The 18,175-nt window shown below is 41.8% G+C and overlaps 1 protein-coding gene across 2 annotated transcripts in view; it reads left to right on the top strand.

The window, feature by feature from the left end:
• The window catches only part of Abcb11 (ATP binding cassette subfamily B member 11), a 78,806-nt gene that overhangs the window by 42,763 nt on the left and 17,868 nt on the right, over positions 1-18,175 (top strand). For both annotated transcript variants that reach the window (XM_041631665.1, XM_041631664.1), the window contains exons 13-19: positions 87-212; positions 788-991; positions 3,556-3,726; positions 4,128-4,329; positions 5,197-5,266; positions 9,178-9,277; positions 14,119-14,271. In XM_041631665.1, the coding sequence (XP_041487599.1) occupies positions 87-212; positions 788-991; positions 3,556-3,726; positions 4,128-4,329; positions 5,197-5,266; positions 9,178-9,277; positions 14,119-14,271 (1,026 nt within the window). The remainder of the gene's footprint in view (positions 1-86; positions 213-787; positions 992-3,555; positions 3,727-4,127; positions 4,330-5,196; positions 5,267-9,177; positions 9,278-14,118; positions 14,272-18,175) is intronic.

The raw sequence follows: 18,175 nt of genomic DNA, 5'->3' as shown, positions 1-18,175 counted from the left end.
CCTCAGAAGGCATCCTATGTATGGTCTAACTGCTTAGTTAAGTGCCCAGGGACATTATGAACTTAAAGATGTTCTTTCTTCTCTAGATTTTAAATAACCTCAACATGGTCATTAAACCGGGGGAAATGACAGCTCTCGTGGGATCCAGTGGCTCTGGGAAGAGCACAGCCCTACAGCTCATTCAGAGGTTCTACGACCCCTGCGAAGGCATGGTGTGTATCTCCCAGAAACTTCTCAACACGTCGGAATGAGCAAATGTAAATAGTGACGTTGTCAAATGGATTCTTTGGATTTAACATCGTTTTACCTTTACCTATAGTGCTTCTTTTGTCTTTCACATTTACAGTTTCAACTTCTTTGAGCAGCAAAGTGTTTTTTGATGAATCAGATTAGGCAGCAAGATTTCCTATAAAGCACACACCTACAAGATAGGAGCTATTGCTTACTTTTATTGTATCTTTTGAAGTCCCTTTTTGGTCACGAGCCAAAAGACAATAAACGTACTCAGAGTATGGTGAGCAACTGGCTACTCTTCAGAGGAATCAAAAATGTGCCATTTCTGAGGCTACCAATGAGATCTTAAGTGGGTTTTACATCACCCATGTTTTGACAATGAATTTTTTATTTCAATGATATCCTTATATAAATAGCCACATTTCCATGGGGATTGTTTCTATTACCGTCTTGTTATTCTCTGCTTATTCTCCCCAGTGGCTAAGTATCACCTAACATTATGATTCAGAAGCTTGAGGGACTCCAAGCTGTGTGATACTCTTCTGCTCTCTAGGTGACTCTGGACGGCCACGACATTCGCTCTCTGAACACCCGGTGGCTGAGGGACCAGATTGGGGTGGTGGAACAGGAGCCGGTTCTGTTCTCTACCACGATCGCAGAAAATATCCGTTATGGCAGAGAGGAAGCAACGATGGAAGACATAGTCCAAGCTGCCAAGGAGGCCAATGCTTACAACTTCATCATGGCCCTGCCACAGGTACCCTCCTTATAGTTCAGGGGAATGCAGACATCATAAAGGAAGAATATGTCTTTTTCATTTGAATCCTCAGTCCTTAAATTCTTAATAGCAGGCTCTAGATTTACATCTGGAAATGGACCATGCTTTCCCTTTCATGTAAAAATATGTCATTTACATAGTTGCCATCTTCCAAACTGGTGATCTCTCTTTCAAAAACACCCCTTTGATGTAGATAGAATTTCTTGGTCTACCTATTAAGCAAGTATTGGAAATATTGCAATATTTGTCATGAAGCAATGCTCGAGAAATGTTTTCTTGCTTGTTAGTCACCTTCCAGTTACTGTGACAAAATACCCAAGATAAGCCAGTTATAAGGAAGAAGATCTATTTGGGCATATGGTTTCGGTCAAAGGTCAGTGGTTTCCTTTGCGTGTGGCAAAATAGAACATAACTGTGGGGAGTATGTAACACAACATAACAGCTCACCTCTCAGAAGCCAGGGAGCCAAGGGAGGAGAAGGAGGGAGAGAGAGAGAGAGAGAGAGAGAGAGAGAGACAGAGAGAGAGAGAGACAGAGAGAGAGAGGCCAGAGTCCTGATGTCCCTTACAAACAAGGGTATAGGCCCCTCCTGCTCAGTGGAACAACTTCCTTCCACAGTCACCCCTAAAAGGTTCTACTGGCTCCCAATAATGCCACAAGGTGGTACCAACTACTTGATAAGAAGCAGCTTCAGAAAGGAAGGATTTTTCTAACAGTTTGAGGTCACAGTCTAACATGGCAGGGATGGTGTGGAGGCATGAACATGTCCCAGCTGGTCACACGTGTTTGTGGGCAGGGAGCTGAGAGAGATGGATGCTGGCGCTGAGCCAGCTTTCTGTTTCCCTTTTCAATCCCAGTCCGTGGGAGAGTGGTCATCTGTATTCAGGCTGGGTCTCCTCTTTGCTGACTACCATTTTTGGAAATACCCTCAAAATCTACACAGAGGTGTGTCTCCTAGGTGGTTTCAAATCCCATTGAGTTGCCAAGGAACACTATAGAAACATTGATGATATAAATCATAACCTACCGCTGTCCTTATGCTTCTGTTTTCTTGTACGTACACAGCTTAACTATTGTGCTCTTAAACCTGAATCTCACAAATCCAAGAGTTCACCATTACATCTCCATTCTGTGCGATTGCCATGTCTACAAAAACTGGCTCTATATTATATCTACTATATTTGCCTTGATGTCTGCTAAGTCACAGGACAATTACTGATAGTATACGCAAGCTTTGCTCTAACACATCACATCTCCTAGCTCTTAACCCTTACACCTTGCCGTGTAGCAACTACTATTATGTCCATCTGCAGATGAATAACGATGAGTAACTGCCCTGAATTATATATCAGTAAACAAGAAAGTCACATCAGGTGGTCCAGCTCCAGCGTTACTGACCTTGGATAGATCACCGTCACCCTCTGAGTTAGCTAGGGTATTATTGCAGTGAAGAGACATCGTGGCTACAGCAACCTGTATGAAGAAAAACATTTAATTGGGGCTGGCTTACAGCTCAGAGGTTTAGTCCATTATAGATATGGCAAAAAGCATGGTGACATACAGGCAGACATAATACTGGTAGTTGAGAGTTCAATATATGGACCCACAGGTAGAAGGAAGAGAGAGAGCCTCTGGACCTGACTTGAGGTTCTGAAACCTCAACCCCCCCCCCCCCCCCCCCCAGTAACACACTTCATTCAAAAAGGCCGCACGTACTCCATTAAGGCCACACATCTCAAACCTTTCAAATAATGCTACTCCCTATGAGCCTATGGGGCCATTTTCATTCAAATTACCATACCTTCTAAATCACCTTTTTAAGTAGCATTGTTGCTATGAGAACGCTATGGTCTAATAGCTAATGTGCTTAGAATTCCACTGCCTCAAATTCTCCACCTTCTAGCTTTATGAGCTTCTTGCCAAGTTAATTTAACCCTTTGTGCTCAGAATTTCTTTGTTCAACCAGTAAGACAAATAGCAGTACTTGCCTCCTGGGGTTTTGTGAGGACTACACAAGACAGTATCTGTAGAATTTCAGCACCATGTTTTGTCTGTGGTAGGGAACTCAGCTCTTATTGACCGATACCAAAAAAGTCAAGAATCTGATGTCTAATGCTCCACTGCTAAATTTCAGTGTGGACTTAATCCTGTAGGATACTCAGTCAGGACTTAATGTCCCAGCAAGAAGTGTGAAACTAGTTTGATCTTACATTCACAATTTAAAGACGGCTTAAGCATTGTGTTTTGCTGTATTGTTCAGCAGTAAGAAAGGTGCCAGGATTGTGAAAATGTGACTTAGTCCTCTATGATGGATTTACAAGGCTGATTAATTTTCATTTTGGTTGAAAATTTGTATTTGAACATGAACTAAAAAGGAACATGTATACAGTTCAATGCAAATATTGCTCGATTAATTCATTTTGGAAAGGATATTTCTTTCAGTAAAAGTTGGACCTGTAAAAATTCACACCTGAGGAAAAAAGTTAGAAGGGGTACTGGATTGCTATCAGGAGCCATCAGTTCTTCTCCCTCTTGATTCCTAGCAATTTGACACCCTTGTTGGAGAAGGAGGAGGCCATATGAGTGGTGGGCAGAAACAAAGGGTGGCCATCGCTCGGGCTCTCATCCGGAATCCCAAGATCCTGCTTTTGGACATGGCCACCTCAGCGCTGGACAACGAGAGTGAAGCCAGAGTACAAGGAGCACTGAATAAGGTTTGTGGAGAGTCAGTTCACTTCTCAGGCCCCTCGAGGAGGGGATGATACCAATAGGTCAGTACATCCAGTCTGAAATTTTATAAAATATTGGTCAGGTGCCATCTATTTCGAGTTGAACAGAACATAGTTGTAATTTATTCCCCAAAGATACAATATAAAATTAAAACTCAAATGAAGTGTAACATGGCTTAACCACCACCCCCAAGCTATTAAGCTATTGATTAATTGCTATCAGGTCAATCTGTGACGAGACTTAAGGCTATAAGAAACAGTTGGCTACTTCTGACATACACACAGCCTGTTTAGGATCCACAGCTGACTTCCTTGTAGACTCAGGGATGGTGTGAAGCTTGGTGTTGGTTCTGTCCTGTTTAAGGGTACGCCATATCTTCTTACAGATTCAACACGAACACACAATCGTCTCAGTTGCCCATCGCCTATCAACAGTCAGAGCTGCAGACGTGATCATTGGTATGGAACATGGAGCAGCCGTGGAAAGAGGCACCCATGAAGAACTGTTAGAAAGGAAAGGTGTCTACTTCATGCTCGTGACCCTGCAAAGCCAAGGAGATGAACCCCCAAAAGAAAAGGATGTAAAGGGTAAGCACCTTTTCCCTTTGGCCTTCTACTAAATAATTAACATCTATGGTATTGAATGAACCCATACACTTGTGAACATGTACTGCGTATTCTCCCCACGCCCATCTGTCATTACGCAGTTGAGAGGGGAGGTAAATAAAACACGGAAGGTTAAGTTATCAAGTCACGGGGCAGAACCCACGGTCCTCGCTTTTCGACTCTACCATTTTTCCAGTAGGACAGGCTTTCTGGATGTGTCAGATGGGGGGCAGTTCTCATTATTATTGAGTGACTTAAACAATAACTAAATATTTTACACTTATTTCCAAATGGAGATTGACACTCCAGGCCCTACCATGCCTTCTCCTCCTCAGTCTGGAACTTTCAGACCTAGTGGTTATCCTGAGCTAATTAATCAGCCACTCTTGACCTTCTCTACCGTCTCCCACGTGGGCTCATGAATAACATAATGCATAACTATTGCGCATGCTTAACACGCATGAAATCTGTAAGCTTTGAATGTTTGCTGGTTGGATCAATGTTTTTTGTTTGTTTCTCTGTTTTGCCAACTTTAGTGAGTTTTCACTAATTTCTAAAAAATTCATTCTAAAAGATACTCATGTCTATAAAGATTACAACCAGACAGCACATATTTCACACAAGTCAATCTTACTGAGTACTTTGAATTTTTTTTTGTGGTGTTGGACAAATTTCAAGATTTACTTATTGCAATAGGTTAATAGAATGTTTGGATATTCCATGCAGTAGTTACCTTCTAGGCAAACAATAATCTATGTAAATACAGCCCTGCTAAGAGTGGAGTAATCTATGTAGATACAGCCCTGCTTCTCGTGTGCGCTAAGGAATGGCTCGTGTTGTGTTAAACAGAAAAAGACGCAACTGAAGGTGGTACACTCGAGAGGACTTTCATCAGAGGGAGCTATCGGGAGAGTTTAAGGTAAGCCCAAGCCATGGGATTTTGAAGTTTTCTGATATTTTTAGGAGCCTTTTACAGTTGTGGTCCTTAGGCAATATGTCAGGTTTAAGAAGGAAACCCTTTGCAGACTCCAGGTCTTGTGATGTAAGAGTATGTCACTTTGTTTAACCTTGTCATTTCATCTGTTGAGAGGAGGACCATGATAGAGGACTGTCTGGTTAAAATGTTTATTGCGCTTAAAATAGGCACTTTATTGTTTGTTTTAATGTTAGTTTTATGTGGATGAGTGGTTTGTCTCTGTGTATTTTTGTCCACATGTATGTGCCCGGTGCCTACAGAGGCCAGGAGAGGGAATTGCACTCCCTGGGATGGAGTTAGAGATGATTCGGTAAACCACCAATCATGTGGATGCTGGGAATCGAAACCTGGAGAGCAGTGAGTGCTCTTACTCATTGAGCCCTCTCTCTGACCCCTAGAAGAGGGATTTTTAAAACAACTAGGGTAACATGGTACTGATATCCATATACTTGGGAAGCTGAGACAGGAAGATCACAAGTTCAAGGCTCGGTTGGACTACATTGTGAGACCTTATCTCAGGAGAAAACATATAAGCAATTACAAACAAATAAACTACCAGATACCCAGTCTTTCCCCACAAAGTTCAACCACTGTTTGAAACACTCTTATTTGAAGGCAGTCTTCACCCATTTAACTCTGTTCTTTATCCTGAGTGAGAAGCAATTGAATTTTTAACACTTCTGCTCCCAGAGCAACACATTTGAACGCAAATCATTCTTTAACTGGATGGAATAAAATCCATGTTTTAGCTTTTAAAGAGGGTGTCCACAACTGAGATATTTATTTTCCTGTGTTTTCATATGCAACTATTAACTTTCAAAACATACTTTGGAGTGTGCTGTCAGTGAGATTGTGAATCGTCATTTGTATGTTGGTTTAAGAATTTTATTTTTAAAATTTTCTAGCATTAAAAGTTATGTATTAAGAATTCTGTCCAAAATATCTATCTGTGTTCTTGAAAATATCGTGAAGACAGTGTCAAAAACCTGCAGTAAGTTGTGGCTGATGCGTCTCACTGCCATTGGCCTCACCATTTCCAAGATATGAAAGACTGTGCTCAGACTCAGTAGAAGACTTGCTCATTCAAGATGGCTACTTAAAATAGAACATTCTGATAAGAGCTTCAAGTAGTCAAAATGATTTTATTTATTGTTTGTTTCTAAGGAATAATTTACTAAAAATTATTTTTACTTATTTCAAATATGGATAGATTTTTTTCATATTTTTCAAATATGGAAAGATAATGTATCTTTTCTTTATAGATCCAAATTCTCAGACTTGTTATTTTCTTCTTCTTTAGAACAAATCTACTGAAAAAAAGAAAAAAATTTAAAGAAGTGTTAGCTTTATTGAGCTGGAAAACAAAGCATTATCTTTGAATTTTATATAGCAGAAGATGTAGATATTACCAGAATTGTCAGGCACATATTACAGACATGTGGCACCATGTTTGATCATGCCAGTATGTTTAATCGTAAGTAAAATACGAGAATCACAACTTGAAGAGAGCAACTGCTTTCTTGAACACAAACAATGAGCACCTCTCTCAACCATTGGGTTAAAATGACATGTATCAACAGGAGAGTCAATGTTTTGTTTATTTTTAAGAACAAAATTCTGTCCATTGGAAGAAGTTTATGATGAAAAACAGATAACCATTTTCACATAAATGTCTCTTATTTTGCTACATTGCCCACAAATTCTACATTTTAATGACTAGGATTAAAAAATCCAGAAAGGCAAACTACATACAAAAAGTAGCTATTAACCTCCTGCAGAGAAAGATTTATAACTTTGAATAAAGAGTTCTATTAAAAATATCTCATTGTAAGAGTTGACAAGATTTTCTTCTAGAAGATGACTAGATGAAATGTTAATTTGTATCTTGTTTCTTGAGCTACAGTCTTCAACAATATATTTTAGGTTCAAAAACAAGCTAATTGGCAACAGAAAATAATTTCCTAAATAACAATGTTGAGAAAGAGAGAAAGAGCATTTATCTCCCCAAATTAGCTGTTTTTATTTGCAGTGAAAAGCGGCATACAACTTTTGACAAAGTGGGGGTTTCTTAAGGAGGAGTGTTGCACAATTTCTGAACAGGGGCGTGGTGGAATCTTACCGCCCTGTTTCTGATGAAGCACATTGAGCACCAGCTGGCAGGCAGAGCCCTCGCCCTGCACTTTCTGCTCATGGTCTCATCACAGTCTCTGCTAGAGAGGTGGAAGGGTTTGAGGAATAGGAGAGAGGGAGATTTAAGAACTCACAGGCAGGTCTTCCTACATCTGGAACTGGGTACTAAACACTTGATTAAATATTGACATTGTCAACTGCTGTGAGTTTGATTAGACCCATAGCTTTGAGTCTCGCTCATATCCTACGTCCCATGATGCCCCTAGGCTCACCCTGTGATCTCCAGGTGACACAGCCTTCTTCATAGTCTGGAGATGTCCCAGCATGAGTTACCTAACCCAACGAAATAACTCTGTATGTCTCCTCTCCATATCACTCCGAGTCAGAGTAAGTTCAACACCCCAGAGATTACACTGAGGACAGTGAATCAGGTTTCAAGAATGATTTTCTTCTTGATCATAATGAGGCTCGGCCAGAGTTTGAATGTGGAAGATTAAAGAAGTGGTGACTTCTGGGAAATGGATAGTGTTGAACCTGGGTGACTAAGAGGGAGGCCATTCACACAGGGTGGGAAGAGATTAGCGTAATGAAGCTGGCATGTTACTGATTTCTTGGGAAGCCTGGATAAGCAGAGAGTGGCAGGTACCATCTTGGCATTTGTTTTAGTCTACTTTCCCCTGAATACGAATAATAGAGGACATGTAAATTATTCCATCTAGAGTTGGAACAAGAGACATGGTCCCCTCACCTCGATCATCTCTCCCCTTACACTGTATTACTTCAAATTAAGTCTTCAAAACACAAATTTAACTACTCAAAATTTCTGCACAGCGTCCACCCGATATTTTTCCTTACACTAGCGTTGATTACATGTGTTATTCTCTGGGATTTAAACTTCTTGAGAAAGATGTCTGTGGTTTGGCTAGTCTTTGTGTTCCCTTGGATTTTGACATGTTGTAGGGACCCAGTGGATTGCAGATGAATGAACAAATGAATGAACAAATGCACTAAGCTAAATTATATTTCGATAAGTTTTTGTTGATTCTTTTCTATGGGCAGTAGAAATACACTTCAAACCTAATTTGGAAGCTCTTTGGCCTGGTTGCCGTGTGACCTAGAAAACCTAGAGATAGTCTCACTGTGGACCCTATGTTTATCTCACATGTATCCAGGTGGCCTCTCCCTAAAGGGGAGAAGGACAGGAAGAGGGCGAGAATGAGGAAGAGGTGGGAGAGGGAAAATAGGAAGAGAAATAGAGACACAGGGAGACATAGAGACAGAGACAGGCAGAAACTGTAGAAGGACAATAGAAAGGAAACCCCCAAACAGAAAGAAATACAAGCGCTAAACCATCACCTTTGCCGTGGTAGCAGCTGAAAGAACCATCTGGACTGCAGATACATTTGAGTCTTGGGCAGTTTTCAGTAGGTCGATGGGAAGCTTTTCTCCCTTCATCCTTTCCCTCCCTGGTATACCTCGAATCTGGATCGAGTAGCGACAGAGCTTGGATTGAGAGAAATCTACCCACTTTACTCTGACCGAAAATAAACTTCATCAAATCTTACTTGGGCGCTCCTTGCCCTATTGATGCGATGTGTGAGGTAAACTGGGACACCTGTTGAGTCCGGTTACAACCTGCTTGCCATCTATACCCTATCTCGTCTTACTGTGTTTTTGTTTTGTTTGTTTGTTTTTGTTTTGTTTGTTTGTTGTTTTTTTTCCAGAGCCTCCATCCGGCAACGTTCCAAGTCTCAACTTTCTCAGCTGACCCACGACCCTCCGTTGGCTGTTGCTGATCATAAATCTACTTATGAAGACAGCAAGGTCAGACACCCATTGTCTGGGGAGGGGGCTGGGGCGTGGGAGGAGTCTTTCCCAGGTGCCAATCTATCTTTAAGTAAATGTGCTTCCTAGTTGTATAGTAATGACTCACTAAGTCAGATCAAATGGGAGGGTTATCAGGACCTAGTCAAAACTCAGTATTTTACACACACACACCCCACGCAAAGAACAGAGATTCACTAATTTCTTTGAAGAACATATATTAAGTTAAACTGAATTGTTAAGGGATTGCTGCCAATTTTTAGATGAATAATTATTAAAAAAAAAACAGAAAATAAGTTTCTTAACCATTTATAGCAAATTATTTGTTTTTACGGAGGTAACTTTTTAAAGTTTTAAATAATACCTCGAATCATTTTATTTCTTAAAGTTTAAAATTTTCTCTTAATTGGTGAAGGTATTTGATAAAACTAGACCTGATACAAATTGTCACACGTTTTAAATACAAAGGCACGCTCATGAGAACGTAAGTACTCTGCTGTTGCAGATATTGTCCTTCTTACAAGGGACCATGTGCCAAGCCCCAAGTCTTCCCCACCTTGGGCGTACTCACTCTTGGTCCCCTATATGCCCTTCATCAGAACCTCATCATGGAGCTCTTCCTTTTTGAAGCCATTCCCTTTCCTCTCACTAAATCTTAGACCTTAGACCTTCTGACCCACTGCATCTGTGTTGAATCTTTACAGGCACTTTGCCCAGTGCCTTGTAGCAAGGTTTTTGTTTGCTTATTTGGTTTTTGTTTGTTTGTTTGTTTTTAACTGGAATGAAAAATTGAGTTTCTGTGATGAAAATGAAGCCCAAACTCTTCTATGGATTGAATCAAATAAGCCAGGGAATATTTCAATTATAAGTACATCCATTATGCATGATGTAATCTCAAGATGCCCTCAATAAAATCCCAACTTGTGAACCTATTAAGACATCATTACAAACACTGGCTCACAGAGGAGAAATGTGGGACAATTTTTTGAATCATACCCTTTAAGATCTTATGAAAGACGGGTTATTAAGGCTCTCTCCTGTCTTCCTCTACTAACATTGAATGGCGATCTCAATGTTGAATAAATTCCATAGAACCTTCTTTTTCAGGAGTTGGCAGGATGAGTCATGGCGAGGGAGCCCACATGTGTAATGGTAATTTCTGACCATAAAGGCAAAACTCTTCTTTTGATGCCAGAATTAATTATTTCATTTATGTTCATGGTGCTATAACATAATTTAACTAATACGATTTCCATTTATTTGTTTTTTTACCAATCAATTTTTAATCCTAAGGAGTCACTGTGTGAGAAGGTGTGACTTTGTTTTAGTATTTGAAAGTATTCTAACACTTAACTAAAGTCTACAAGGCCAAGCAGGATCCTCGTTCTTTCTCATTCTGCTGGAGGAGGCGGGCTTCGCCTTCTGTGGAGTGGGAAACCATCTGCTGTGTTGCTAAAGGTTCCACTTCCACAAAGCAATTACCTCCACCTTGTGGTCCCTCAAGGTATTTACAGAACACAGAGAAGGGCTAAGGTTTAAGCTGTTATAAACCCAAAGTGGGTAGCTCATCCAAAGAGTCAGCTAGTGACAGAGCTAAGCCGGTTCTCTTTCTCCAAGTAGTATCTTTAGCTCCCATAAATGGTATCAGATGGTAGATATCCTGACCAGGTTACGTTTAGGATTAGGGAATGTCTACAGATCAGAGGTTTTTTTCAGTCTTTAATATTTATAAATCTTTTTTCAGTAAAATTGACATGCATGTGTATATACATACATACATACATGAGAAAAGTAGAATATATATGAATGAAGTCAGGATGAGTTTATTAGATGCTTGTAGCTTCATCATTGCTGACTTACTGGGTTTAGTCCCAGCTTAAGACATAGGACAGCGGGGCTGGAGAGATGGCTCAGTGGTTAAGAGCATTGCCTGCTCTTCCAAAGGTTCTGCGTTCAATTCCCAGCAACCACATGGTGGCTCACAACCACCTGTAATGAGGTCTGGTGCCCTCTTCTGGCCTATCTATACATACAGAAAGACATAGGACAGCGACAGGACTCATAAAAATGGCTGTCTGTGCAGCTGGGTGGCGATGGACATGCCTTTAATACCAGCACTTGGGAGGCAGAGGCAGGTGGACCTGTGAGTTCAAGGCCAGCCTGGTCTACAAGAGCTAGTTCCAGGACAAGCACCAAAGCTACAGAGAAACCTTGTCTCAAAATAAATAAATAAATAAATAAATAAATAAATAAATAAAGGCTGTCCGTGCTTGTTCATCCAGAAAATCTTGGCCTATTTGTTACATGTACCATTTCATCATTAAATCTGACAGTCACTATCCAGGTAGGAGACTTCTATTGTTAGAATACAGAAACCAGTTTAAACAAGTATAGAAAGAAGGACATATATTCCAGTAGGAAGTTTTATTTTACCGTGGCCCACACAAGAGAACTAAAAAAGAAAACTAGGAAAATTCCGTTGAACATGGAACTATCTATACAGCAGGTAGGAGACCTCTGTACCTTCTTGAAAGACTTCAGTTATTATTTATAAAGTATAAAAGATTTTATATTACTTTTTATTCTTCTGTTGTTCATTTAGATGTAACAAATAAAATTCAATAAAATAAGCCATTGTCTGGGGACTGGCTTTCTAGTTTCTCTACTGCTCAAGTTGCTTTAGTATAGTAGGATATAACTTCTTTTTCTTTTCTTTTTTTTTTTTGGAGGGGTTATTTTTATTTTGTTTTGCTTTTTTGAGACAGGGTTTCTCTGTGTAGCCCTGGCTTTCCTGGATATCTCTCTCTCTCTCTCTCTCTCTCTCACAGACCAGACTGACCTTGAACTCACAGAGATCACCTCCCTCTGCCTCCCCAGTACTGGGCTTAAAGGTGTTGCAATGACGTCCTGCAGATATAACTCTCTTTAAGATCAATTTTTTTTGTAGCCAGTAACAAAAATTATTCAAGTTAACTAGTTTGATTTATTAGTTTATGTTGAAATGAAAACTACAGGGCAAAAATATTCCATTTTGCCCTTAAGTATCTCATTGCTTAAGGCTAGGGACAAGAAAACAAGGCTAGGCAAGAAAACCAGGAATGGTTCCATTTTCTTAGGCTGGAAATGACATAACCATCCTGTCATTAGGGAACAGGTAGAACTCAGAGAGTGTTAACATGACATCTATGAGTCTGCGAGCATCCAGATCTGAACTATCAAAGCCTGCAAAGCTCACTTTTGCCATATTGAAAGTCACCCAGTTAGTCCAACACGCTCCCAAGGGTGTAGGCAGAATCCACTACAGTCAGAGTGAACACTGAACTACTCAGAGCAATAAAGTCTCTGCAGCTTGGCATTTCTGCACTGGCTCCCCAGATCAACTCCAAGTTCCCAAAAGGAGACACAAAGGGGGCCAGGTAATAGCACCTTGAAGTAAATTTTTAGAGGAGAGAACTTACGGGCTTGGGAGTGTGTGTGTCTTCTTTCTGGTGGACAGATGCACTGAATGCTTGGGGTTAAGGGAATAGCTCTGTCTTCTTCCAAGGTAGCTGGCCAGTCAAATATTCCGAAAAAGCTGTCTGGACAAAGGTAGTTATTGTCTGTGTGCAGAAATATGATATATCCAATTCCCCCATTTTAATGAGATAGCCAAGGCCCAGAGAGTTGAGTGCTTGGCTGTACATTCTGTAGGTGACCAGGCAGGGTTCTCCCAAGAACTCCATTCTTCCTCTGGCTGCTGCACGGGTCCTTTCTCAGGCACCCTCTCTGTGGCATTGATAGCCGAGTTAGTAGTCTGAGATGATGAGACAACCGAGCAGGGGGATTTGCTACATGAGCGAGCAGCAGTGACATTGGGCAAATGTTGAAGGCGACCAGGAGAGAACTCAACAGGGAGACGATGACAAATTCGTTACCAGCTCCAGCTGCAGCGGTAATGAAACGGCCGTCGCTTCAGACTTTCATTTAAGCTGAACTGGTCTTTGACTTTGTAGAAAAGGGAAATTTTTCCGAAGCTTTGTACCATTTTCTGTTCCTGATATTTAGCTATATTAACTTGTACTAGTAAAGAAGGACATCCACTAATTATTTTGTGGAATTATTTTTATAGCCGATTTTGTATAGATATTTTAATATATTTTAACATAAAAAGTTTAAAAATTAATATAAAGCTGTGTAAATCACCTAGAATCCTTTCTCGGAGTAGATCAACAAATCATTGAATAAACAGGCAAAAAGATGAAAAATAAAACAAGGTTCTATACATAATTCTTGCCTACAAGGGGATGAAAGTTACGAGCTGTGATAGTCTAATACAAACTGAAAAGGATCAGAGTGGGGAAATCCTGATTAATTTTCACTCTCTGTGGGGGAAAATGTGCAGTTTAGAAGCCCAGATTCAGGCCTGCTGCCTTGTGAGCGCTCGTTAAGGAAAACGTCATGAACGTGAGTGCATGGTCGCTGTGGACCAAATGCATCTCGACTCAGATACGCTGTTCTGTACCAGAGCTTTGGCCAGCAACTAGCTTAAAGAACCCTGCTTGATATGCATGGGAACTAAACTCGAAGCTTCCCAAAGTTCTTAATGTGTAAGCACACTTAGCAAAGTTGTTTTCAGCGATACAACACACTCCTTCCCGCTTGAGAGTTAGCCGGCTTGCGATTGCGAGCGCTGTCAACTCTCTACTTAGTGAACAGCCCCACCCCAGCCAGGTCACAGACCTACCAATACCAGGGACAAGTCACCACATCTCATAATGAGTCAGCCTGCTACTCTTAACCCTGTGGGCGCCAAAGGGTATGAATGTGTCTGGGTAACTGATGTAACCCTCTCTTTCCCTAAGGACAAGGAGGAAGAGGTAGAACCTGCCCCGGTGAGAAGGATTCTGAAATTCAATGCTCCAGAATGGCACTACATGCTGGTGGGAGCCGTGAGCGCATCTGTGAACGGGGCGGTCACACCTATCTACTGCTTCATATTCAGCCAGATCCTTGGGGTAAGCAAGCCCCTGAGCTCACTTGATTCTCTTCACATCTTCTGTGTTGAAATCACCGGGTAATGCCGTACCTGACCCAATACCTCTTTGCTTTAACACACTTAGCTCTTTTATTTTTTTGCTAGCTCTCCTTCCCATCCCCAGCTCTAAAGGATGAAAAATTCATAGTCTCGCTGGGTGGTGGTAGCACGTACTTTTAATCCCAGCACTTGGGACGCGGAGGCAGGAGGATCTCTGTGAGTTCGAGGCCAGCCTGGTCTACAGAGCTAGTTCTAGGACAGCCAAGGAGACACAAGGAAACACTATCTCGGAAAAAACAAAAATAAATAAATGAATAAACATTCATAGTCTCCACCCTACAGAATATCTGAAGGTGACATTCTCATTAGGTTTGGGCCAGCAAGGGCTCTCAGGCATTAAACCTATGAGAAAATAAATAAATATAGCTACAGATTGAGGCTTGAAAGCAGGCAGCTTTCCTGTATGGAAAACGTTGTTTGTTCAATAAGAATACGAAGGAATTCTCGGGCAGTTTTTGAGCTTGCTGCCCACTGAGATACAAAGTTTGACCTAAAGAGCAAGTCACAGTGTATCCTGTGTGAGTCTCTACTCTGTTACTGAGTGCATTAAAATGGGGATGTGGGAGGAAGTGAGGGGGGGAGGTCAATAAAGAAGTAAAGCTACAGCAGGGAGAGAGAATAAACTTCTTTTAATTCTTCACTTCCTTGGAGTTTTGCTATTCTCCATTTGACAATTGCTATAGCAACAGTGACGAACACTATTTAGGCATCGTTCAAACGCTTTGTGTTCATTGTGTTTCCTCATAACCACTGGATGCCCTGATGCTTCTTATTGCTGTTTTATAGAGGAGGAGCAAACTAAAGCTCAGAGAATTTAGGGGATGGAGCACATGGTGGAGTTGGGGTTCACATTCAGCCAGGGTGATGTAGAGCCAGGCTCTGTTTACTCCTTGGTACCACAAAATTAGTCATTAAAAGGCTGACATATTTTCATAGTTCTCGCTCTCTTACACACACACACACACACACACACACACACACACACACGGAGAGACAGAGAGTTCAAAAAAGGAAAACCACACCCTTAAGAACATTGTCAGCTTTCTCAAGGACTTGCCAGCACACCACATCGTCAGAGTAATACTTTGAAAAACTCTCATTTTTGTTCCCTTTTCTACATCCCTCTCTGACAGAAATTAGGACCACAAAAAATTAAATGGGTGTGACTTGTATAAAAAGACCTCAATAATCCACTAATAGAATCGTCTGGGAAGAAATGTCCCTGGCCATTTTCGATCACATTACTTTCAGGAAGTCAGGCAGTTGGAAACACAGCTAGAGTTAATTGAGTTTCTGGCTACATGGTGCCACAGTCTTTCAGACTGAAAAAATTTTAAAATAATTGATGTATATTTCTTAATTTACTGGTAGGTAGAGTATCCAAATATAAACACACGTCTTTTATTCACCCAAGAAGCATTTGTGGATGGTCCCTCTTAGGCATCATGCTAGCGACTTGAGAAATTTACGAATGGAATTTCCAGGCAATGAGGAAGGCAAGCACTAAACAGAAATAAATAAAGAGCACCCACCATCCAACCAATATTTACCCTGGCTTGTCTACTGGCCACTGTTGCTGGTGTTGGCCTGGGCTAGAGGACAAGAGGAGGCCTTGCCTAGCCTCTCCATTCCAGAAGGGAGCGGCTCTGGGTGGACCTCACTGAGGAGCATATGCTAGTAGAAAGTGTGGCTCAGTCTGAAACCCAGAAGCCCACAGCTTGATGTTGGCTTGTATAAAGAAAAGCCAGAATATTAACTTCTTTACTGATTTTTCTCTTTCTAAAAATAGTTAGACAATTTGTTGTTGTCTAAATATTTTGTTGACAGTTTCATACACACCTACTTTGGTCATGTCCCTCCCCATCCCCCTCTCCCATGTACTTCAGACTCCTTCACAACAGTCCCTCCTCCCTCCATGGTTTGTTAAAAGATCCACTGGATTTAATCAGGGTTGCTTGCATGAGCAGGAGTGGGGGGCTGTTTACTTTACCAGAAGCTGTGACACGAAGAGAAATGACTCCCTCCAGCCCCCAGCTGCCATTAACTCCAATAGCTCACCAACTAGAAGTGAGATTTCAGGAACCTCTCCCTAGTCCATGCTGGAATGTTGGCAAGCTTGATCTGCTCATGTCAACAGAGCTGCTGTGAGTCCATGACCACCAAGGCCACGTCCCTTGACAGGAGACAGCTGTTCGCAGTACCCTGCGGATCCTCCAGATCTTGGGTTCTTTCTGTTACCTCTTCTATGATGTACTCTGAGCTTCATGGGGGTGGGGGTGGGGACATAACTGAACAAAAGTCCACTGTGTCCACAAACCGCTTCTCCATTGTCCAGGCGTCAGTCAGCAGACATCTGGGCTGATTCCGTTTCCTCGCTATTGAAAACAGAGCTGTGGCGGGCACGGATGCACAGTGTTCCCACAGCAGGAAGTGGGGTCCTTTGAGTCTATGCCGACAGCACTGTGTCTAGGCTGCTTAAGGTGCAAACCTTAGCAAAAGTGGGATCAAGGAGATCGTCACGCAATTTCACCCAGACCATTTTAGCCACTACAGAAAGATTCTTGAGTTCCAAGAGAACTTTCTCCTCAAAATGGCTCTGCTACCATGTCCTCGGCAGCCTGAAGTCACATCCAGCTTCTCTGGGGCTCAGTTTCATTGCAAAATGGGGGTTGACAAAGATGACCTTGAAGACCTGTTCTAGCTCTAGCAACTGTGAATTAGTCAAATCAGGAAAAGCAACCATTCAGCCAGAAGCCCTTACCCGCCTTGAGTGCTTCCTCTGACGCTGATAAAGACTTCATTTCCCATGATTCTTCCAGTCAGCACCGGAAGACCTGGGATGGCTTCAGACTGAGCAAGCAGACTTTCGATGAAAGGTTCTAGAAAGTGGGATCTAGCTGCTGGAACCCAGGCCTGCTTGTCATTGATGTTCCTGGGGGCGGGGCAGGGGTTAACTGATGGAGGAAGGTCATTGGCTAATAAAGGAACTGCCCTGGCCCATTTTATTGGTTAGAAGATAGGTGGGAGGAGAAAACAGAATAGGACGCTGGGAGGAAGAGGAAGTGAGCTCAGAGACTCCACAGCTCTGCTCTCCGGAGCAGATGCCTCAGGAGAGACGCCATGCCCTGCTCCCTGGCAGACACACGCGAAGAAGCTCCGACCCAGGATGGACATAGGCTAGAATCTTCCTGGTAAGCGCACCTTGGGGTGCCACACACAGATGATTAGAAATGGGTTGATCGGGATGTGAGAATTAGCCTGTAAGTGCTAGCGCTAAAGGGCCAAGCAGTGCTTAAAAGAATACAGTGTCTGTGTAATTATTTTGGGGCATAAGCTAGCCGAGCAGGCGGCCGGGGTGCTGGGAACGCAGCCCCGCCGCCACTCTTATTACTTCAGTTAACGTCCACTAAGAGAGTGGACTCTCCTCTCTGCTGTAGATGATTTCAACTCGTCCTAACACAATTACTACACACTCACCCTTACACTCAGAGGTCTTGAGTCTGTTTCTAGTCTGCCTGTTTTTATCTCGATATACTTCAAGAATATCATATTCATGGTTTATTAGATCACCCCAGAGACGCGTATCCATTAAATGATTGTGCACAAATAAAAACATGGTTGCTAACCTACCTAAGCCTCCATATACAGCTAAACTATAATATGTGTTTCACTTTCTCTGGGTCTGTTTGGAATGGAAGCTGGGCCAAGTGTTGAAGCCACTGCAAGCCGGGTGTAATACACTGGTAACACATAGACACAAGAATCAGCCAGTCCTGGTTTTCTGTCTCTGTGGTATTTGTGTGTACTTCATTAATATGAAACAA

The sequence above is a fragment of the Microtus oregoni genome, unplaced genomic scaffold (genome assembly GCF_018167655.1).
Source record: "Microtus oregoni isolate MIOR12 unplaced genomic scaffold, Mior012 000037F_ref0000500, whole genome shotgun sequence".
NCBI lineage: Eukaryota > Metazoa > Chordata > Mammalia > Rodentia > Cricetidae > Microtus > Microtus oregoni.
This window is presented reverse-complemented; position numbering and strand designations above follow the sequence as displayed.